The sequence below is a fragment of the Pelodiscus sinensis genome, chromosome 11 (genome assembly GCF_049634645.1).
Source record: "Pelodiscus sinensis isolate JC-2024 chromosome 11, ASM4963464v1, whole genome shotgun sequence".
NCBI lineage: Eukaryota > Metazoa > Chordata > Testudines > Trionychidae > Pelodiscus > Pelodiscus sinensis.
This window is the reverse complement of record NC_134721.1, coordinates 26,354,653-26,376,500: the sequence shown is the minus strand read 5'-3', so window position 1 is coordinate 26,376,500 and position 21,848 is coordinate 26,354,653. Positions and strand designations below refer to the sequence as shown.

Sequence of the window (21,848 nt, the reverse complement as noted above, 5' to 3'; positions counted from 1 at the left end):
GCAAATGTTTCTCTGGTTTTTTTTATCCTTCTCTTTTATTTCCGGCAGTTAAATCTACGTAGTATAACCCTCTTTCTTGGTTGAGTGCCTAATACAGCTCTGCTTTTGGAACACTTGTTACTTCTGCGCAGCTGTATAGCATTTTGCCAGCAAATGGTCAAACTTGTGAAAACACCATGGAAATTCAAAGGAAATACTGACATGTAATCTAACTTTATGCTGTCTGGGTACTGCAGGTTATACTGCACAGCAAGCCCAGAAGCATAATAGCCTACAAAATTGGATCTGTATGAAGCCCTTAATTTGAGCAAACAAGCAAATAGGGTATCTTAAAAATGACTGCCTCTTAAATGAGCCAGGTATTCCTGGGGTAACACCACTGGTGATACGATTTCTTGTCACTGGCAGAAAGCTAGGTAATTGCAGGACTACCGATTTGGGATAGGAGGGGGAGAAGGGCCTTGCAGTCCTGTGATTCGAAGGAGGCAGGAGCTCCTGGCAGCAGCCTAGGGCCCCTTTGAATTGCTGTTAGAGCTGTGAGGAGCCGCACTGAGGGAGGCAGGAGGAAGGGGGCACACTGCGGTCTGGGCTGCTCTAAGGGCTGACTGCCACAGGCCCCAGCCCTTCTGTACAAGGCCCTCCCTCTTCTGGGGTGTAGAGGTCCCTTCTGCCCACATCTTGCTTTCCTGTGCTTGTAACGAACCAAACTTCAGTGGCTTCAAGTGCTTATTTGTTGTGTTATCAACAGGAATATACTTTTGGCCCAGTCATATGGATAGGGATAGGAGCTGCCAGGGTAAAACCTACTGAATGCTGCAAAAGCAGAAATGACATGTCCTGAACCTTAAAGTGGCTAGATGGCAGTGTTGAAACTCACTGCCTTTGTAGTTGGGAGTAGGTCAATTTTTGCTTCTAATTATTATTTTTGTTTTATAAACTGGTACAGATTTTGAAAAACGATGCAAAAGCAAACTGGTTCTCATTGGTAGTAACATTTTGTTAAGTTAGCCTCCCTTAAAAATTAGACTGATTTGTCTTTTTTTCAGATACGAAGCATCTTTGGCTTGCTTATGGCCATAGGAACAACCCCTTGACTTTTACAGAGCCTTGAAGCTTGACTTTATTACCTTTTTTTAAAAAGGCTTTTTTGAGCACTTAACTTAGATACTTTCCTTGATCAAATGCGAATAAACTGAAAATGCTCCACCCCAGACGTGTGTATCTTTAAGGGAACACAATCCCCCAATTCAGGAATGGTTTTAATCAGATCCCTAAACATGTAGGGAAGATGAAATGCCATTTAGTTCAGCCCCTATGCTTAAGCAGGACCAAATAAACCTGGGCTATTTTTGACCGGCTTTTGTCCAGTCTATTCTGAAGCCATCAATGTTGGAGTCCATGACTGAAGTGCAGATTTAGTTTTTGCTACACCTAAAAATAAAAAGCAATCCTTCACCCTTGATTTTGGAAGGAAATACTCTTAAGACCATGGTCACCAACAGGTAGATCACGATCAACTGGTCGATTGCGAGGTGTCCTGTCTGCCCCGCCCCCATTTCCCTCCCAACCCTGAGAAGCCCCACTACCTCCATTTTCACGGGAGGTAGGTAGTGTCGGCTTCCCGGGGATGGACAGAAGTCCTGCAGCTTAGCACCACTTCCAGTGATTCCGGAAGTGCGCTAGCTGCTCTACTGGGTGCGCTGCAGGAGGGAGCATTGGTTCCCTGCACTACACAGGAGGGGCGAGTCAGCCACGGGGGAGGCACGCGCGCTGGGTTTCCTGGCACACGCTGGGGGTTCTGCCCTGTGCTGGGGGAGGGATTGGCCCCCTGGGCGGGCAAGCACATGTGGGGCTTCCCTGCGCTGCAGGGGAGGGTGGGGGTCAGCCCCTGGGCAGGCACCTGCTGGTTTCCCTCGGGGGGGGGGGGGGGGGGGGAGATCCTGGGAGGAGGCAGATGCAGGGGACCCTCTATCTCCACTGACAACCCAGATCCCGCTCCCCAGCCCCCATTCCCCAGCCACAGAACTGTCCCCACTCCCCTGTCCCAGCTACAGAACGCCGTCCCCACTCCCCGAATGCTGTCCCCACTCCCCTGTCCCCAGCCACAGAACGCTGTCCCTATTCCCATCCCTACTCCCTGAACTCTGTCCCCACTAGAAACCTGTCCCCACTGGCACTCTGTCCCCTGCTGCAGAACCCTGTCCTCTCCCTCCCAACACCATGTTCCCTCTCCCCTGCCCCCAACCGCAGAACTGTTCCACAAAATGTATAATTATAAATGCTTCACTTTAGATTTAAATATCAAGAATAAAAAACAGACAACTTATTTTGTAACTATAAGCACGTGATTTTAATTTTATATATTGCATAATTTAAAAACTGTTTCCGTGTGTGAGTGAGGGCTGGGGATAGCAAGTGATGGACAGGAGGAGAATAGAGGGCGGAGCTTCAAGGAAGGGGCGGGGCGGTAGATCTTAGCCTGTTCTGTGACTTAAAAAGTGATCTTGGGTGTAAAAAGGTTGAAGATCACTGCTCTAAGTATAAGGGGTTCAAAAGATGGTGGCAGGAGGCTACAGTGGGCTTGTGTTTACTTAAAACTTTAAAAACTGCCATTTGTCTATGCTTCTGTTTAACAGGCAGTCCCTTTAAAGTTCCTGTGAAAGATGTTGTCGACCCATGCAAGGTAAAAGTTGCAGGTCCTGGTCTTGGAACAGCAGTTCGAGCCAAAATCCCACAGTCCTTTACTGTGGACACCAGTAAGGCTGGGACAGCACCCCTTGAAGTTATGGTGGAAGGACCCAGAGGTAAGAACCCTGGCACTACCTTACTTTGATATGCCTACCTTTATATTTTGCAGGTAATGCTGGATTGAAGAATTGTGGGGCCTTGCACAGTAGTTGGGGGGGGGGGGGGTAGGGAGAACGTCTTCACTTCTCCAACAGGGTAACCAGGCCAAATTTGAGAGGTTCAGCCAAACCTGAGCAGCGCTGGGACCCTGTTCTCTCTGTCCTGGATGCTGCTACTAGCCCTAAGCAACATGAATGAGAGCTATTAAGCAAAGCACGTCTACCCCATCCATATCTCCTCCCCCATGATACTCCTCTAGCCACCTCCTTACCCTGACCAAACTGATGGGATGTGCATGGGGCAGACATCCTGTTCATCCAAGACTTGCCTTGCTATTTGGTAATTCCCCCTCTCAGGATTCTTGTTGCCCATCCTGCTCTCATGTGGCGTAGACCAAACTGAGTGTGGCATTGCAGCACTTCAGTGCCACACCAGTTTGGCCTGCTGCAACACATCTTGAGATGGGGTGGTGTGGTAGGTGTTGAGTCTACATGGGTTAATCTGAGCCTGTGAATAGCTAACTGTCTCAAACCTCTCGGCGATAACTAAGGACTAGCCCCATTGCCAAACTTTTTCTATAAATACTAGAATTGTGCTCTCCTGAGAAATTATTGCACTGCTAAAATTAAAATAGATCTTGAGGCTCAAACCTGGGAGGAAACAGAGGGTCTGCAATGTCCAAGAGGAAGCCCTTGTTCAAGCTAACATTTCAGGAGGTAAACATTAAGGGAGTGATCCTTCTTTGCCTGGCCTTTGAAAGGTGAGATGCCATAAACTTCTGACCTGAATTTTACTACACGTTTTTTTTCTTCATGAACAATCAGATCTGTCAAGGGGAGAGCTTTTAGCAGATCTCAAAACTCCAAGGCCAAGATGCTAAGAAGCAGTGCTCTGGTGTGTAACATTAAGACTGTACCTTCCTTTTGTGTTGCCACCTCTATACCAATTCAGTCTGCCACAGGTCCCCAGACAGAACACACATGCCCTTTCATTGAAAGGGCAAAAGCTTTGTCTTGCAATTCCAAGTACCAGTAGCTAAATCTAAGGGATGGTAGGTAGTTTCTCTCCTACCCTTTAGGTTTACTCTCCTTTGATATGCTCAGCATGCTTGTCTTTTTTGCCTTTTTTTTTAACCAAACACCCCTTTTTTAAAATCAAAGATGGCTCTCATTGGGAAGCATCCTGAGAAATCTTGAGTACTCTTGGAATGCCTGCCTAGCTTGACTAGACTGCTGAGACTCACATGTTAATACTAGCTTTTCAGCAACTAAATTTGTCAAACGTTTGAATATGCAGAATTCATGGTGCTAAGACAGGCAAGAAGCTAAGGGTACGTCTAGACTACATGCCTCTGTCGCCACAGGCATGTAGATTAGACTACCAGGCATAGGAAAATGAAGCAACGATTTAAATAATCACCGCTTCATTTAAATTTACAAGGCTGCTGCGCTGAGCTGACAAACATCTGATCAGTGCTAGAAGAATTTGACTGGGGTCATTAGCTTGCTGAGTGATCTCTGCTGATCATACAAGCCTCTAATCTCTTGTTTCATAAGGGAAGATACTAGAAATGATACTCAAGAGATCATTGAGTCTAGTCCCCTGCCCTCACGGCAGGACCAAGATGAGCCATAACTTGAAATGAGTACCCGTCAAATAACAGTTATCTAATTCTAGCTGATGAAACGGATTCCCAGGCATGGCGCAGTCCATTGAAAGCGATTTCAGAGTTCTTTAAAGGTGACCCACAGGGGGAAGCTAATAAGACAGGTTTGCATTTTTCACTAACTGCTGATGGCACCCAAGCAAAAATCCAGCTGCAAAAATAACTTGCTTTGCATGGCAACTAACTTCCTTTATAGCTGCTGAATTACTAGATTTACATTAAAGCATTACCATAATTATCATAAATATAGCTTGTCTTGCCATGTGTGATTTGAACTGATTTGCTTGCTTGCTAAGAAACTTGCTGTAACTGCAGTAAAATAACTTGAAACAATTCGGGTCTGGCTTCTTCGTTTTTTTTTTTTGTTTGTTTTTCTTTTTTTCTCCAGTATCTTAACATGAAGCCTTTTTTTGGGACTACCTGCTTTCCTTAAATATTTATCTTGGTTCAAATGATCTCTCTGGGCATTAGAACTTTTTTCTAGATACACTGAGGGAGCATGAGACAAAAATCACTGTCTGATACTAACATGCTTTCGCATTGAACTGGGTGTGCTGTGTATTCCATTGATAGAAATACACACTATCAATGACAGTTCAGCTATAATCTTTCCTTTTTTGTAAAGCTCTTCAGATGTGCTTCAGTTAATGGTAGGCTCAAATTGCCCTTAGCATGCCTTTCAAGAACCTTAGCTTGCCTTTGCAGACAATTTCAGGAAGCGTTCTGGTGGCTATTGCTGGTGTAGTCAGCAAAAGGCCTAAAGGGCTGGTGGGATGCAAAGTTTATCTTTGACCCCCGCTCAAACAAAAAAATGCTGGAAAGTATCTCTTAGTATCTACACAGTGCACTCGTTCTTAGAGGCTTATGTGAGATTTGTGTAAGGCTTTAAATCAATAGCAGCACATGAAGCTTTAGGCAACAAAATGGCCAATGCAATTTTGCTGTTTCAATAGGATGGGGGTTTGATTAGTGCTGTTGGAGGAAAAAAGGTCTCTCTTTGTTCTAGGAATGGCAGAGCCTGTTCACGTGATCGACAATGGAGATGGCACGCACACAGTAACGTACACACCTATGCAGGAGGGTCCACATGCAGTCTCTGTCAAATATGGAGATGAAGAGATTCCTCGCAGGTAGGCTAACACAGCATCCACTTTTTCCACAACAAGCCACCTACCTAACTAGCAGAATTCATGTTCTGAACAGGGGTAGCTTTCGTAACTTGAACAGACTGCTTTCAGTTTCCATGCTTCCTTGTAAGCCAATGTAGTTCAAGAGGTGTTTTTCCAGTTCGTGATCCCAAGAGCCATGATGCATTTTTAAACTTGCTTAGTGTTAGACTTGACTTGATATTTGCTTCCCAGACCATAGCAGTAAGGTTATCGGGTGGCCTCTGTTTAATCTTGTATTGCTGGATATTGGTCTTCTGGTACTTGGAGGAAATAGTAAGAAGACATTGTGCAATGGCATCTGCAAGCCAGGATAAATGAACTCTTAAACTACAGCATTTCCGTTTCAATGTTTCAATGCCTTCAAACTAGTGTCAAGTCTTGGGTCTCGATTCAAGAGTATATTGTAGAAGTGGGATTTAAGCACGTGTGGGTGTTGTCTTGAATGACAGTACCTACTGTAAAGACTAGCAAATGTTGACTTAACACACTGTTCCCTTGTAACAAGTCCTTTCAAGGTAAAAGTGCTTCCTACGTATGATGCCAGTAAAGTGACTGCAAGTGGACCAGGCATCAGTTCATATGGCGTTCCAGCCAGTTTACCTGTGGAGTTTGCTGTTGATGCTAAAGACGCTGGAAAAGGGCTTCTCTCTGTACAGATTACGGTAATTCATTGTTAAATCTCTTACCTAAATGCTGCATGTTCCTGAGTGGAATTAGGCTGGTTTACGGTCTACTCTGTCAATCTTATCGGTTGTCACACTCTGAAATACCAGGAGTCTTGAAAAGGGTGTCTTCTGGCTAAACAGATGCTCAGATTCAGATATTACTTGAGAAGTCAACTTCAGAATACTGATCCCTAAATTTCAAATTTCTTTGAAAATTGTCTTCCATCTGAAGTGGGCTGTGCCCACGAAAGTCCATGATACCATTTGCATGTTTTGTTAGTCTTTAAAGTGCTACCAGACTATTTGTTAACTTTTCCTGTTAGGCTACATCTACACTGTGTATTTTTTCAGAAGAGGAAATGCAAATGGAGCGCTCATGGGCTCTTGCGCAAAAGGGTTTTTGTTTTTTGACAAATGGCCTCAGCTATACAGGGCTTTTTATTGCAAAAAACTCTTCTGCAAAAAGGATCAGAAGAAATGCTAATGAGAGCATGAGAGATGCAAATGAGCGCTCCATTTGCGTGTCCTCTTCTGCAAAAAAAAGTGTAGACTTAGACTAACTTGGCTACCCCTCAAACTTCTGGAAACTAAAACTGGCCAAGCATTAAACGACCAGTTGTGCTGTAGTCAAAACTTCTAGCTTTTTCATCTTTCTCCAAAGGCCAAACATGCTGATGCAAGAAATCAAGCTGCTTGTTTCAGACTTTGTTTAAAAACCAAACGAACACTTTTCTCCCTATTTATCTGATCCAGCAGGGCCAGCTTTGCTCTTGTGGCACTTGTGCCTTTGATTAGTTTATCATCTAATGAGCCTCTCTCCAGGAGCCTGCTACAGTTATAAGCTCTTTAAACTGATACAAGTGGAACGTTCAAGTCCGACAAGTTTTGCTGCAAAGAAATCTTCATTCTCTCAAATACCTGATAAGGACGTGGGGGGGGTGGAGAAGGAGAAAGGTATAGAGAACGCAAAGGAAAAAGTTACCCTGGTTCTAAAGCCATTAAACTATAGCCGCTATTAGTAAGCTTCACTAGCACATTTGTCCTTGCCATAGCAATTGTGTCACAACCTATGTGCCACTTCATGATCTTTGCAGGGTTCGTACACCCAAATCTCATGCTCCATAATGCAGTTGCTTGGCTTGTTAACAGCAGAATTACAGTATAAGCAACTGTCATGGACTCACAGGTCAAGCATGGGCACAACTTGTATGGTTCCTGCGGGAGCAGGGATCCCCCTTTCTCTGAGCATTAGACTGCTTTGACTCACGGGACCACCCACTCATGGCTTTCAGCACTTCCATCTTCTCCCATGGGTCTCCTCAGGGAGCGCGCACACTCTAAACCTCCAGGTCTGCCACTCCCGGAGGGAATAGTGCAGTCCAGCTCTCTAGACCAGAATGTACTCAGCCAGTATAAAACAAGAGGGTTTAGTGAGCATGTGAACACAGCATAAGACCACTCAGGGCCTGGCTTCCCTTAGCACAGCATGTTTGTCTGCCCTGCATCCAGGTGGCTTCCCTCAGCACAGTCCAGAAACCCCTTTCTTCTAGATGAGCCTCCAGTATCCTTCCCCTGTCCTTTGTCTTCTGTCCAGGTAGACAGGGTTGCCTGAGCCCCTCTTATCCACCTCTCCTCTCCTCCTCAGGTGGTCAGGTCAAGCATCTCCTCTGTACAGCCCATTTTCCTCCCACTGGTCCGAACAGACTGTGCTGTCCAACCTGGGTTTCCAGTCATGGGGAGGTGGGGTGTCCCCAGTTGAGTGATGGTCCCTGTAAGAACAAACTCCTTCTCTCCTCACCTTGTTAAACCAGAAACAGAGCCCCACCCCCCTGTATGCAACCCCTTGGAAAACCAAGCAGTCTTCCCCCCCTGTTCCCCCCACTTTGTCATAACATGTAGAAAATACTTAATCTCCCAACTTTTGCTAGTTAACATTCAGTAACAGTTAAGCATGGCTGTCCCTGCATAGAATAGTCTCAGAAGGTGGTTGTGTACTTGCTCACACTATCATAAACATCCTCTGTACAGTCCCCAATCATGACCTTTGGGTGACCTTCCATTCACTCATGATAAAGACTAAAGGAGCAAGGCATAAGTCCTTGTTCCTGTAAGTTGTCAAGGTGCTAAAATAGGAACCATTTTTCATATAAATGGGTCCACTTGGGGTTTTCTGGACTTCATGCTTTGTGGCTGTTTGGTACTATTCCAGAACAGCTTTGTAAGAAGACATCTCATGCAGTGTTGACCTTGGTTTTAGATATGAAACTTGTGCATGCCTCCACTTCAGTACTGTTCCTACCAATGAGTCCAAGCACTTCCTTAGTTCTTGTAATGCTTTTTGACTAGCCACTGCAGTAATGGCACTTAGCTTACACTGGGCAGTCCATCTTGAAACTGTAAGGTGATGTGCTGAGTGTTTAAGTATTTTTGAAAACAAGGTGCTGCATAACTAATTTTCACAACATTGGAATTTTTGTATATGGGGTGGAATGTGTTAGGATTATTGTACTGAAATGCTTACAGGGTTCAAAGAGATGTATTGGAAACTGCCTTGGAAGGGGCTGGATTAAGAGTTGGAGCTGGATGCTACTACCAGGTGCTTGCAAACACTTGTTTGCCAATTAATGACTGTTGTGCAGTGTAACTTGACACCTGTTTAATTTCCCACTTAAAAGGGCATGTGTTTCATGCCAATTCTTGCTCTATGGGTATACTAGCTCAGTTTAGGTACTGACTTCTTCCAGTGTTTAAGAACGTGCAGGCATATTTCTAAAAATGGCTGACAAGTTTTACTCTTCGGTTGGATGCATAATTAGTCTTGGAACATGAGGTAGGAAGACTTCTATCCATCTTCCTAAGACTTTTTAATGTGTAACTTAAACACTTGCTTAATATTTCACTTCTGCCTCTCAGGACCAAGAAGGGAAACCAAAGAGAGCTGATGTTCATGACAACAAGGATGGCACTTACTCAGTAACGTATGTGCCAGACAAGACAGGCCGCTATATGATTGGTATTAAATATGGTGGTGATGACATCCCATCTTCTCCTTACCGAATCCGTGCATCACCAGCAGGGGATGCCAGCAAGTGTTTGGCCACAGGTATGTAGCCAGTCTATTGTATTCCAAGTGGTGTATTCTTGCCTCTTTACTTTCATGTGAATATTTCTAGCTAAGCTACAGAAAAGACCTTTTGAAACCTGGCTTGGAAAGATCCCAAAAGTTTCAAAAAATAAAATGGCTGCCCTCCCTAGTAAGTGTAATTACCTGCAGGTCCCAAAATAGCTTTAGAGCCCTGTGTGGGAGAAATCTGTATCCACAAGGCTCTCTAGAACTAGAATGGCCAAAATGAGACTGTGATGCTGCTCCCAAGATCCAGCACCACAGTGGAGCTGACAGCCACTTTGAGGCAAGGGGTGTGTGCATGTGTGGGGTGGCTCTGTCCCCTTGGAAGGGGCAGGGCCTCCGGCAGAAGGGACAGTCAGCCTGTAGCACTGTCCAGATCATGCCCCCAGCAATGCTCTGGTAGCAATTCAAAGGGGCCTATGGTACTGGCTGCTGCCACAGTAGTGGTGGTGGGGTGAGCTCTGTATCCTGGGGCAATGGGCCCCTCTACCCTTCTCTCCCACCCTCACCAGCAGGCCTGCAGCGTCTCATACCAGAAGCAGGTCATAGAAGCCACTGGGGGCAGTACAGCCATGTGGCCAGGAGGAGCTGCTGGCCCCTTGAAACAGTAGCACCATGTTAATATCAATTTGGCGGCTGCAGTTTAGGGGAATAGAGCCATGTAGCTCAGCGGCTAGATTTCTATCTGCAGATAGGGCTCTATTCGTAGAACACAATTCTGAGCAGAATCAAAATTTCTAATTGATTTCTGGAAGATCATCTCTTAGGGAGGACTGTTTTCTGTGGGTTAAGTTGAAACTGCAAAGGGTGAGGCAAATCCCTTCAACTGCAGCCTCTTTGACGGTAGGGAAGTTAGACAGATGAAGTTTGATACTTGCATTTTTTAATCTCACTGAGAACTAAACATCTGTGCCTGGTAAGCAGGTGTGATTAAAACCCCACTTTGTCTTTATTTGCCAGTGAGAGTTGTACAGTATAACTTGACACCTGTTTAATATCCCATTTAAAATGGCATGCTCTAATGCTAGTTCTTGCTTGATCAGTGTTTAAAAACATGCAGGCGTATTTGCGCATGCAGCATGCAAGTTCTAGCAGAGCTATATGTATAGGAACTAGCATCCAAATGAGACTTGTTCTGTTAGGAAACATCTGTTACCCCTTGGATTATAGGCGCACCCAATGCCCATCCTGTTAGGTCCTGCACAGAGAGGTGGTCGGTCGTTGGTCTGTAGAACTGAATTTAATGATCGGCAGCTTCCTAACTGCCAGTTTTCAGGACTTAAATTTCTGTAGTGAATACAGAAAGCAGAGCTCTACTGTCAGATTTTGATGACAGTTACAGGAAAAGCATAGGATCTCTAACTTGGATGTTGGCTGGTAAGTAAACTGACTTCATTTCAGTTTAGCAGAAGTCTAATCTAAGTCTACACACTGCTAAGGACTTTTAGATAGTGCTAGGCTCAGCCAAAACAATGGCAAAATCTTATACAGTTTAACTGCCACTTTCTAAAGTGTTTTTTGACAGTTGAGACGTTTTCATGCTTCTAAAATGAGTATAGATTCCTATGAAAAATGAAGAAATAGCACAGTAGGGATCTTAAATCAAAATTGGGAGAGGAGGGTGGGCGGGCATTTGGCTTAATGTCATCCTACCTAGTTTCTGATTCAGTCATAATTATTCAGTATTTCTGAGAGCAGTATGAACTACTAAAGCTTTGAATTAAAAGGTCTTCAGATGTCAGCTTAAATCAAATTCCTTAAAATAAACACAACTTTCTGAGTCTAAAATATGGGATCAATTTGATGTATATCTATATGGCATCCATAGAAACACTCAATGTTTTTGATCTATATTAAAGAACCAAAACTGTGAGCTTTTTGGTACTTGTGAACAAATTGCATTCTTCAGTGATAAATGCCATTGTTTGCATTTCAAAGCGTGTGTCTTAAATGTACTTTAAATCTTACACTTCATATTTATCATCACACTAAATATCTTTAAAATTGGTTGTGGCTGCTTTGCTATTTATTCATGGGCAAGTTACTCAAACAAATGTATGTAATACAGAAAGGGTTTTAATATGGTGCCTTAACGTATTTCTTGGCAGAGATGATCAGTTGCCATTGCTAATGGATTTCGTTGCTAGAACATCTTGACTTAGACTATACCAAGGAACTAAGTGTTATTTCACTCAGTGATCAGGTAGTTCAGAGGTAAAGTGACAATTTGCTCCATATGTGAAGCAGTCACCTGATAAAGGGTTAAAAATGAGTTACATTTGGCTCAAGTGTCTTTCTCCCTAAATCTTTAATCTATTCTCACCTAGCCTACCTACTGAACTGAGGAAGGGTATGATTAAAACTTGGTTCTTGCAGCTGAAAACCAATTCCTGGAACACATGTTTGGGGGGGGGGGGGGGGGGTTGCTTACTACTCATACCATAAAACTGATCCTGAGACCATGCTTGGGTGGCTACCCAAGAGAGATTCAAATGCTGCCCAGTTGATTAGGGAAGTGCCCACAGCTGGCAGCGTTTTTACTAATGGTGCACATCTGCACAGGCTCATGGTGAAGATAACAATGTATGCTATATACTGGAAAAATTAGAGGAACATTGCTTAACAGGGGTCCTTTCTGTATATATGCTGATAGTATTTGCTTTAATCCTATTTCCTAGGAAAACATTGGAAAAACTTAACTGTTTTTGTAACCAAAACTGATTTCTAGGTCCCGGGATTGCATCCACTGTGAAGACTAGTGAGGAAGTTGGTTTTGTAGTAGATGCTAAATCTGCAGGGAAAGGTAAAGTGACCTGCACGGTGCTGACACCAGATGGTACAGAAGCTGAGGCAGATGTTATAGAAAATGAGGATGGAACTTACGACATTTTCTACACTGCTGCTCAGCCAGGTGCCTATGTGATTTATGTCCGCTTTGGTGGAGTGGATATCCCAAACAGCCCATTCACTGTAATGGTAAGGTTTTTTTTTTAAATAACCAATTATTTCTGGCATACTTCCAATTTATCTGTAGTTCTCAGTCTGGCAGAAAATATCTGAACTCTTATTACATCTGTGTATATACAAATATTTACAGTACAACTGGTGCATGATACCATGGTGACTGATATGGTACAAGGAAAGTCTTTGGACAGATTTTGATCTTCATTTTAAAGCTTTCATCTCCTACTTTGACTGAATTCTTAAATCCATGGATTTAAAAGTCGCATTGCAGTGCTGTACACTCCGCTACATGTGTATCATTTGACTTGTCAGTTTAGCTATAATTTACCTTCATTGTAAATACAAATATATTAAATATGATGTAGTAGAACATACCGTGCTCACTCTTCCAAACACTTGGCACAATTGCCTGCTAAATGTCTTCACTAATCTGAAGTCAGGTCCCACTTTTTTTCTTAGCAACTACCCACTTATACATGGCCATGCTTGGCCTTACTTTGCCTATTACATAAGGAGGCCTCTGACACTCTTGACAGGCCTTCAGTGGTAACTCACCAAAGAAGCCCTTGGCTGTAGATGGCTTAGAAATAGCCTTGAGTACAAAGGTCAGCTTAAAAAGACAAGCTGTGTGCATAGCATTATCTTGTGTCAGCATAACAAACTTGACTACACTTTTTCAGTGCTTAAATAGTGGTGGTGCAGTGTTTCTATATAGAACAGGACATGTCTCAACACTTTTCTCAGTATCATGAAAAAGTCTTGTTACAGGAGCATGTTGCCTCACTCCCCTCATCACTAAATCACTCTATTTGGGATAAAAGGGCTTAAACAGCTCAGTGAACAGCGAGTAAAAATGGCTGGCTATAGATACGATCCATTGCATCATTGCTAATCTTTAACTTCCCAGCATGCTTCCCAGTGCTGCCTTTCAAAGCCCTAGTCTTCTGTGACTTACATTAGCTAACTCTTTGCAGATAGTTTACTGTAGTCCTGGAAGATGCTTCCTTGAAGTGGCTTCCCTCGCAGCCACTCGAAACGTTCCACAGGAAACCACTCATGAGGCCATCAAGCCTTGTTCCAGTCATCTTGATGTACTAATGCACTTGTGAGGTTGATGCAAGGAGTTGCTGTTCTCAATACCAAAGAGCAATAATTGTCTCTTAAAGCCTCCTTGTTTCAGTGCAACAAGCATCTGCAGTGATGCAAACGAGCAAAGCAAGATCAGTGGCACAACCCCAACTGAAGTGGTGTTGCCTATTGTGACAATTGGGATTTCTGTTTGCTTTAAGTAGGAATGACTTGAGTTTGCCAGTCATCCTGTCTGCATGTATGGGGAGGAGAACCAGACTGGGTGTCATGAAGTCGTCACCCCAAACCTGTGTTAGGAAAACCCATTCATTAAGCAGCTGTCATTAGTTGATCAGTCAGATCCTCCAGCTCAATGTCTCCTGGTGAGGTGCCACTAGAGAACTGGGTGGAAAGTTTCAAGGGTGGAGAAATGCCCATAAAGTAACAATTTAAGTGTTATGTACTAGCTAAAGTATTAATTCCTTGGCACTTGATATCCAAATAACCTGCATTTGCCACTGACTAGGCTTCGGATGCAGACGAAGTTGCAGTAATGTCGCAGGAGCCCGTAAGCGCATGTCCCCCTGGATTCCGTCCCTGGGTACACAATTTTTTACTCTTCCTTCACATTTCATTTCAGAAATGACATGCTGCTGCTTGGGACTGCTTGGTCTTTCTGGTTGTTTGTTCATCGCTTTCCAGCTGATCAAATGTGTGTTCGGGATTCAGACTTCATGCAGATCTGTTTCTTTGCTGCTTAAAGGGACTCGCCCAATGAGATGTTACAGTAGCTTAAATCTGAAGAGGAACAGTGTCCACTTATGGCTATTTCTGTAACTTAACACTGGCAAATTCAGCCTTGCAGTATAGGTTCACACAAAGTTTTCCCAGTAAAATGGTAAACCGTGTCTTGAGTCTAAAACTGCATTGTGAAACTTGTATTTCTTTAGGCAAAAATTTGCTGTTGCTTACATTGCAATCATTCTACCATTCTAAGAAAAAACAAAACTTTTGTTCCAGGCTTTGAGCAACTAAAACTCTTCTCTCAGATGGAACCATGTTGCATCTTGTGTGTGCTAAATTTGTCTGTCTTCACTGGCATTCCATTTTTACTTTTAAACTTGCTGAGATTTTATTTTTGAATGTTTGGCAGTTGGGTCAATATTAAGCTTGGGGACATCAAGGGATGCTTAATGGGGCTGCTGTCTAGTTAGGCCAAGTTCTATAGTTGATTCGTTTTTACAGTGTTTAATGCACACCGATCAAATTCTCTTTTTGGTCTAAGCAAATAGCAACTGTTATGTATTTGCTCCGTTCCTGTAAAATGACAGCTTTTTGTTTCTTTAGGTCACAGAAGAACCTTATGTTCCTGCTGGTGACATGAATGGTGTGGGATTTAAGCCCTTTGATATAGTTATACCCTGGGGTGTAAGGAAGGGAGAAATAACAGGTAAACACTTCATAGTACAATGAGCTGCCTTGCTTTTTGACTGCACACTTGGGCACTTGCAATTTTCCACACCATTTACATTTGTATCAAATATCTTGGCATGCTAAATACAGTTGAACCTCTCTAGTCCGGCACCCTTGAGACTTGACTGTTGCCGAACCAGAGCATTTGCCAAACCACAGGAGGTTAATATTGTCTAGCAGCGTTACCAACACTTATTAGGCCCTTGAAGGCATTTAAGGGTAAATTAGAGCTAAATACACCACAGAACATTGAGAGCCAGGACTGGTGACTGTAAACAAACTCTGGGGACTGCAGGAAAGTTTGCCACAACCATAAATGGACATCTGGATAACTATCCATGGTCGGGCATGATTTTATTGCTGGACTACAGAGGTTCAACCTATAATTAACTTGAGTTTTAGTTATTTGCATATAAGTATTTAATGTGTGTGTGTGTGTGTGTGTGTGTGTGTGTGTGTGTGTGTGTGAAATACATTCTGAATTCAGTAAGGCAACTTTTGGCACTTAGTCTTAAGCTGAGATGATACTTTTCCCATTCAGGGGCTCTGGATGTGTCTGTCTTCTATATTGCTGCTAAAACTGTAATGCATTTGATCAAGCGAACTCCAGCATGAATGCTGTAGATGATCATAGTCCAGAGATTCTGGGCCTTTTGTGCAGCCTCAGTAGCTGACCATCTATTAGTTTGAAGATTGGAATTAGTGTCTCTTCTACCAACACAGCATTTCAGGGGGCTGCCACAAACTATAATAAAACGGTTTTCTAGAGGGATGGTGCCTAAAGTTCCATCTCTGCTGTTCCCTACCACATACATTATAGGCCAGGCATCTGTGTTTATTGCATTTGTTTTTTTATGCACCTACTTGTACTTCAACTCAGTATTTCACTGTTACCCAAGTGGTTTCCTAAGGTGCACATAATCACTTTGTAAGGAGCTTTCCCATTATCTTTACTGAATTGATCATTTGGCCAATATAAACTTGTGTTACCGTATATTCCGGCATACAAGACGACCTCTGATGTTAAAAAACATCCCCCAAAAATTGGGGGTCGTCTTGTACGCTGGGTATACATCCCAGGCGCGCCTGGGATGCCCCCCTGCCGGAGCCCCTCCACGGCTTTGAAAGCCGCGGAGGGGCCCCGCCGCCGGCTTCCCCCGAGGCTTTCAAAGCTGCTGCGGCTTTGCTCCCGGTGCCTCTGGTCTGCTGGGGACCATCTCCAGCAGACCAGGGACACCGGGAGCAAAGGAGGCGGAGGGGCGCTGGGGTATAAGATGAAACCCTATCTTTTAATTAAAAAAATAGGGGGTCCTCTTATACGCCCAGTCGCCCTATACGCCGGAAAATACGGTACATCAGTAGGCTGTTCACCATGTCAGCTATACAAATACAGTGTAGAAGCCAAGTATAAACATTTGGTATTCTTAGCCTTCCATTTGCACTTGGGGGCAAGTAACTTAAGCATCTGAAATGCCTGGGGTTTAAAATGGCTTACTTGACTGTTCAAAGGAGGTGGGAGGGCATGCATTCACTATTTCAGTTCCTGTTAACTCTAAAATTGCCTTCCCTAGGTGAAGTTCATATGCCATCAGGAAAAACTGCTACACCAGAAATTGTGGATAACAAAGATGGCACTGTAACAGTGCGATACGCTCCTACTGAATTTGGGCTGCATGAAATGCACATAAAATATATTGGAAACCATATTCCAGGTGAGTGTCTAGCTTGAGACACTTTTGCATTGGGAGACAAACTGTCAGTGTAGAATTGGGAATCTTCTCAGGGTGTGTTTTTTTTTTTTTTTTTTTTTTTTTTTTTTTTAAACTAGCACTATATAACCAGCAGACTGCCTAACTCAGTTTCAGATGTACTCACTTCATCCTGTAGCAGTTCCCTGGCATTTACTATGCAAATGGTTTAGCTTGTTTCAGTAAACTAGTGTGAGTAAATGGAGGCAGGAGAGCTTCTCAAACAGTTAGGAGTAAAAGACTGATTTAGCAACTTCGGTTTTTGATACTAGGTATTATGTATGAGACTTTTTGTTACTTACACACAAGAGGCATAAGCCATAATTAATAAAATGTGCCTGTGTAAAATGGCATTTGTGGCAGATGCAGGTGTGGTGACAGTTAAGACTTGCTAACAAGTCTCCCATCCTGGTTCAGAATGAGCTAATGTGTTTGAGAGCTGGAGAGAAAAGGCTGAAGTATTTGTTGCAACTTCTTGGTTTGTAGAAGAATTGCCAATATTTATGTAATAGTAAAAGGAAGGTTCCAAGAAACTATGTATGACAAACATAACACTAGAACGCTAAGATCTTAGTAAATCATTGAATAAACATCCAATGCGTCTAAACACCCAAATGTGGTTTTGTTAATTTTTTTGTCTGGTTTTATTTCTTAAATCATCTGCAGAGAGCCCACTACAGTTTTATGTAAACTATCCAAACAGTGGAAATGTGTCTGCCTATGGACCTGGTCTCATTTATGGGATAGCAAATAAGCCAGCAACTTTTACCATTGTTACAGAAGATGCTGGAGAGGGTGAGTTCTTAAAGACAGATGATAAAATCTTGTTTTAATCAACTCAAATTCTCTTCAAAGAAGCCTGAAGTACTTTCAAGCACAATGTAGTCTGTATACATAATTGAACTTAAGCCATAAACTAAGGGATGTTCTAACTTGCTGAGGATAACTTTTGAGTAACTTTTCTCTAACTTTGTTAGCTGGAGAGTCTATAAATGCTGACATGAGTGCACTTTGTTTATGCCTAACCCTTTTTCTAAATTTCTAACTCTTACATAGAGTAAGAGCACTACCATACAGGAAGTGGTGATATAGTATTTCAGACTTGGATTCCTGGAATAATAAACTTGGCTTAATTGGGGGAAAGATTCATTAGCCAGTAAACTGACTCTACAATATGTGATTCATGAAACACTTACTTTCCAAAGTTTCATGAATTGACTGTAATAGATTGAATCCTCCTGTCAGGCCTTCTCAGCATGCTTCTAGTGGAAGCAAATGGCTTGTCTGCTAAAATTCTTCCTGTGTGGATAAAAATGAACAGTGAAATCAAACTTAATAGATTTGTCACCTAGTATTTAGCTGGTACCTTTACAGATAGCTTGTCCTTTTTAAATTGTATTTAAAGGTTATTACATTAGAATATTACTACTTTCTCTACAGGTGGACTGGATCTGGCTATTGAAGGACCTTCAAAAGCAGAAATTAGCTGCATTGATAACAAAGATGGCACTTGCACAGTCACTTATTTGCCAACCCTACCTGGAGACTACAGTATACTGGTTAAGTATAATGACAAGCATATCCCAGGGAGCCCATTCACTGCCAAGATCACAGGTATGAAGAAAACTGTTTTGACCCAGTAATTAACTGTTCCAAACTGCCTTTTAACTGTAACTGTAACATTTAAATTAAACGATGACCTTCTGGCCTGCAGTCTGGGTGAGGCAGCCAGTGTTATGTTAAATCAGTGAAGTCTACACATTAGCCTTGTGAATTAACCTCTAGGACTAGTAACCTAATCGCATACTCTGCTACATATAGCAAAACTGCCCTTGTGCTAGCTAAACTGCTGTGATAGAGCATGGGATGAGAGGCAAAGCCAAATGACCTCAAGACTCTCACCTGCTCAGAATGCCTTAGGGTGAGGTCTGCAGGTTTTCTAAGTTGAAACAAACCTCTGTGCCTCCATTTGCAGCTACCTTGTGACATGGAACAGCTTTATTCAGTGGTGTTCTTTCAGTCAAACTTGGCAACTCTTAAGTGTCATCATAACTTAATCTTCTGTATTTACCATTTCATGGGATAGAATTCTAGATGCTCTTATCCCAGACAACTGTAGTAGAAATGATGAAGTAGAAGGACCATACAAACCAATAAGACTGACGGTCTTCTGTACCAGTTACTTTCCTGGTACATCTTTATGGATCTAGTACCACCTGGTACCATATAGCCAATGATTTCAAAGCACTTGAGTGTTATCCGCAAACAAGGCAGGGTATACTTGACATTTTCTCCATCAGGAACAGTATGTGGGCCTCCCATCTTAGGCAGCATGATAAAGCTAAGCAACCATAATCCTAACTGGAATCTTCTTGTGTTTCTGTAGATGATGGCAGAAGAAGATCCCAAGTTAAGCTTGGTTCTGCTGCGGACTTCTTGCTGGACATTCACGAGTCTGATCTCAGCCTCTTAACAGCTAGTATTAGATCTCCGTCTGGTCGTGATGAGCCTTGTCTTCTGAAAAGATTACCCAATAACCACATTGGTAAGCTCAGCCTCTTAAAAGGAAACTTAAATGCTGTCTTGCAACTGTCATTCACCAGCTTGTGGGATGAGTTGATCTTTCCAGTTCCTTGCCAAATAATATTTCAGTCATGTTGGCCAGCACCAGAATGGGTATGGAGTCCAAATGTCTGGCACTTCCTTCAGTTCACCCCTTTATAGTTCTCTTGTGCCTGATCTTCCCTGTTGGCCCCATAAACAAGATCTGAATCTATACAGCAAACTTAAGAGGCTTAATAGCTTCCTCGGTGCTGTGCTTCTTGATCCAGGGTGCTAAAGGTTTTAATCAGAGTGACCAGTATGCAAAACTCTAAACCAGTCTGTTGTATTCCTGTTTTGTCTGCCAGGTATCTCATTCATTCCACGAGAAGTAGGTGAACACCTTGTCAGCATTAAGAAAAATGGAAGTCATGTGCCCAACAGCCCTGTATCCATCATGGTGGTTCAGTCAGAGATTGGAGATGCCAGCAGAGCAAGAGTTTCAGGACGTGGCTTGGTAGAAGGACGTACATTTGAAATGTGCGACTTCATTGTCGATACAAGAGATGCAGGTTAGTGCTATGTGAGCCATTTTGGAACAGTGCTTCAGCACACTTTTTCCTTTGAGAGAGGCCCGAGATACAGGCATTTCAGGATGGTGCCTGTCTAACACTTTGGATTATCCATTCAAAACTTCTCCCCACAATGCAGCTGCTCCCTTCTTCCCCAGATCCATGATGTCCAGCCTTCACTCATAAACCTCAATCCCAAAGCTGTCTAATGCAAAGTGTGAATTAGCATTAATATTTAGTAGCACTATTGGGTTGTAAAGAAGTTAAGATTTTTTTCAAAGAAATAACGGTCTCTGCCTGTTAAAGTATTACTGTTAACAGATTCAAGAAATCAATTTCATAGCTGATAGAAGCTTTCCTGACTCCTCCCCACTCCAATCTAGGATTCCTATATTTTTCTTTATGGGCCCCCTCTCGCAACAGGAGAGAAGCACTTGCAGCCATTGTGACATAGTGGGGGTCCTGTCTGCTCTGTAACCCGGGGTTTGCCTGCCCTGTGATGGGATTCCCACTGACTCACCCATATGTGCATTGACTCAGACACCTAGTCACAGCCTGAGCAAATAACACTGCTCTTCCCAGGGCGGGAGACACAAGAAGGGAGGTGGAGACGCATCTTTGGCTCGGGGGCAGGGCCTGTGAGCGAGGGAGTTTTTCTGCAGAAAAACTGAAAAGAGACTGAGTGCTAGGAGTTGGGGTAGAGGTGCATAGGCCCCTCAAGGGGTCTAGGGCTGCCAGCCTCTGACTCCTTATGTCCACATCACGTCTATGCTGTGCTGTATCCTGGAGAAGCAATAAACTCTCTATTCTACTGGCTGGTGGAGTCTAATCTTGCTGCTACGGGGGTGCAGCATCGGGGGGATCCTCGATGTGCTGCCAGAGCCATATTTTCCTGACTTTTGTGAAACTGCCAGTTTGACATGGGATTCAAGAATTTTACCTGAAAGTTCTTCCCTTGTCTGAAAATGATTGATTGATTGACTGTTTGGAGTACTGCCAGCTTAAGTAATAACAGGTTATACCTGATTTGGTGGCTTGGGGGAAGGGGAAAAGAGCTGTGTAAGATTGAAGACCTGTATCTCTAACAGAAATTGGCCCAATAAAAGATTACCTCATCTGCCTTGTTTCTCAGGTTATACAATGGCTAGCCAGAACATAATGCAATAAAAGGAGCATTAGATTATCTTTGCAGGATTTATGTGACTACAGGTTGGACCTCCCCTGGTCCAGCACCCTCAACCTGACCAGGGATTTTTGCCAGACCAGAGGAGGTCCTAGCAGTCCCCCTGCCACCGGCCCCCCAGCCACTGGCCCTGATGGTTCTCCACCCCCACTTCTTTCCCTGGTAAGCGGGGCAGCCCAGCTGTCAGTGTACCGAGCTCCTGGCATCACCAGGCTCTCTGGTCCTGGGACATCGATGGTCCTTCTGGACCATGGAAGTTACCAGATCAGAGTTCTGGTTTACCAAGGTTCAACCTGCAGTGCATCCATCCGCTGACATAGCAATTGATTTTGAAGCATATAAGCTAGTTTGGATTTAAACAGTTTGACTTCAAATCATTGCTCTTACCTTGATATTTTTAGACTGTATATGGGGCTAATGCTAAATAAACATGTTGTGATTTATAGGCTATGGTGGGATCTCACTGGCAGTTGAAGGACCTAGCAAGGTAGATATTCAAACTGAAGACTTAGAAGATGGAACCTGTCAAGTATCATATTTTCCAACTGTACCTGGTGTGTACATAGTGTCCACTAAATTTGCAGATGAGCATGTGCCAGGTGAGATGGCAAGCCATTCTTTACTTGAGTCCGGGACTTAATGAAACCTGTACAGCATATAATAGTTTTACATTTGTTCCCTTTGGCTGTGTGACCTGTTGTGATGCAGACTTTAGGATGTGCTAGTCTTAAACCAGCAGGGCCTTAGAGGAAAGCACTAAGGTAATCTAAAAGGAAATGGTTATTAGAGATGCAGTATACTACTACATCTACTATTAAGCATATT

The 21,848-nt window shown here is 43.2% G+C and overlaps 1 protein-coding gene across 8 annotated transcripts in view; it reads left to right on the top strand.

Moving 5' to 3' along the window:
• FLNB (filamin B) overlaps nucleotides 1-21,848 on the top strand; it is a 153,902-nt gene that overhangs the window by 115,581 nt on the left and 16,473 nt on the right. For 4 of the 8 annotated variants that reach the window (XM_075938852.1, XM_075938858.1, XM_075938857.1 and 1 more), the window contains 14 exons: nucleotides 2,637-2,804; nucleotides 4,525-4,617; nucleotides 5,520-5,643; nucleotides 6,188-6,344; nucleotides 9,261-9,450; nucleotides 12,203-12,450; nucleotides 14,033-14,107; nucleotides 14,854-14,956; nucleotides 16,551-16,691; nucleotides 17,394-17,522; nucleotides 18,168-18,341; nucleotides 19,114-19,272; nucleotides 19,637-19,840; nucleotides 21,470-21,622. In XM_075938852.1, the coding sequence (XP_075794967.1) occupies nucleotides 2,637-2,804; nucleotides 4,525-4,617; nucleotides 5,520-5,643; nucleotides 6,188-6,344; nucleotides 9,261-9,450; nucleotides 12,203-12,450; nucleotides 14,033-14,107; nucleotides 14,854-14,956; nucleotides 16,551-16,691; nucleotides 17,394-17,522; nucleotides 18,168-18,341; nucleotides 19,114-19,272; nucleotides 19,637-19,840; nucleotides 21,470-21,622 (2,118 nt within the window). The remainder of the gene's footprint in view (nucleotides 1-2,636; nucleotides 2,805-4,524; nucleotides 4,618-5,519; nucleotides 5,644-6,187; nucleotides 6,345-9,260; nucleotides 9,451-12,202; nucleotides 12,451-14,032; nucleotides 14,108-14,853; nucleotides 14,957-16,550; nucleotides 16,692-17,393; nucleotides 17,523-18,167; nucleotides 18,342-19,113; nucleotides 19,273-19,636; nucleotides 19,841-21,469; nucleotides 21,623-21,848) is intronic. The other 4 variants (XM_075938853.1, XM_075938855.1, XM_075938854.1 and 1 more) reach the window with 4 other exon arrangements.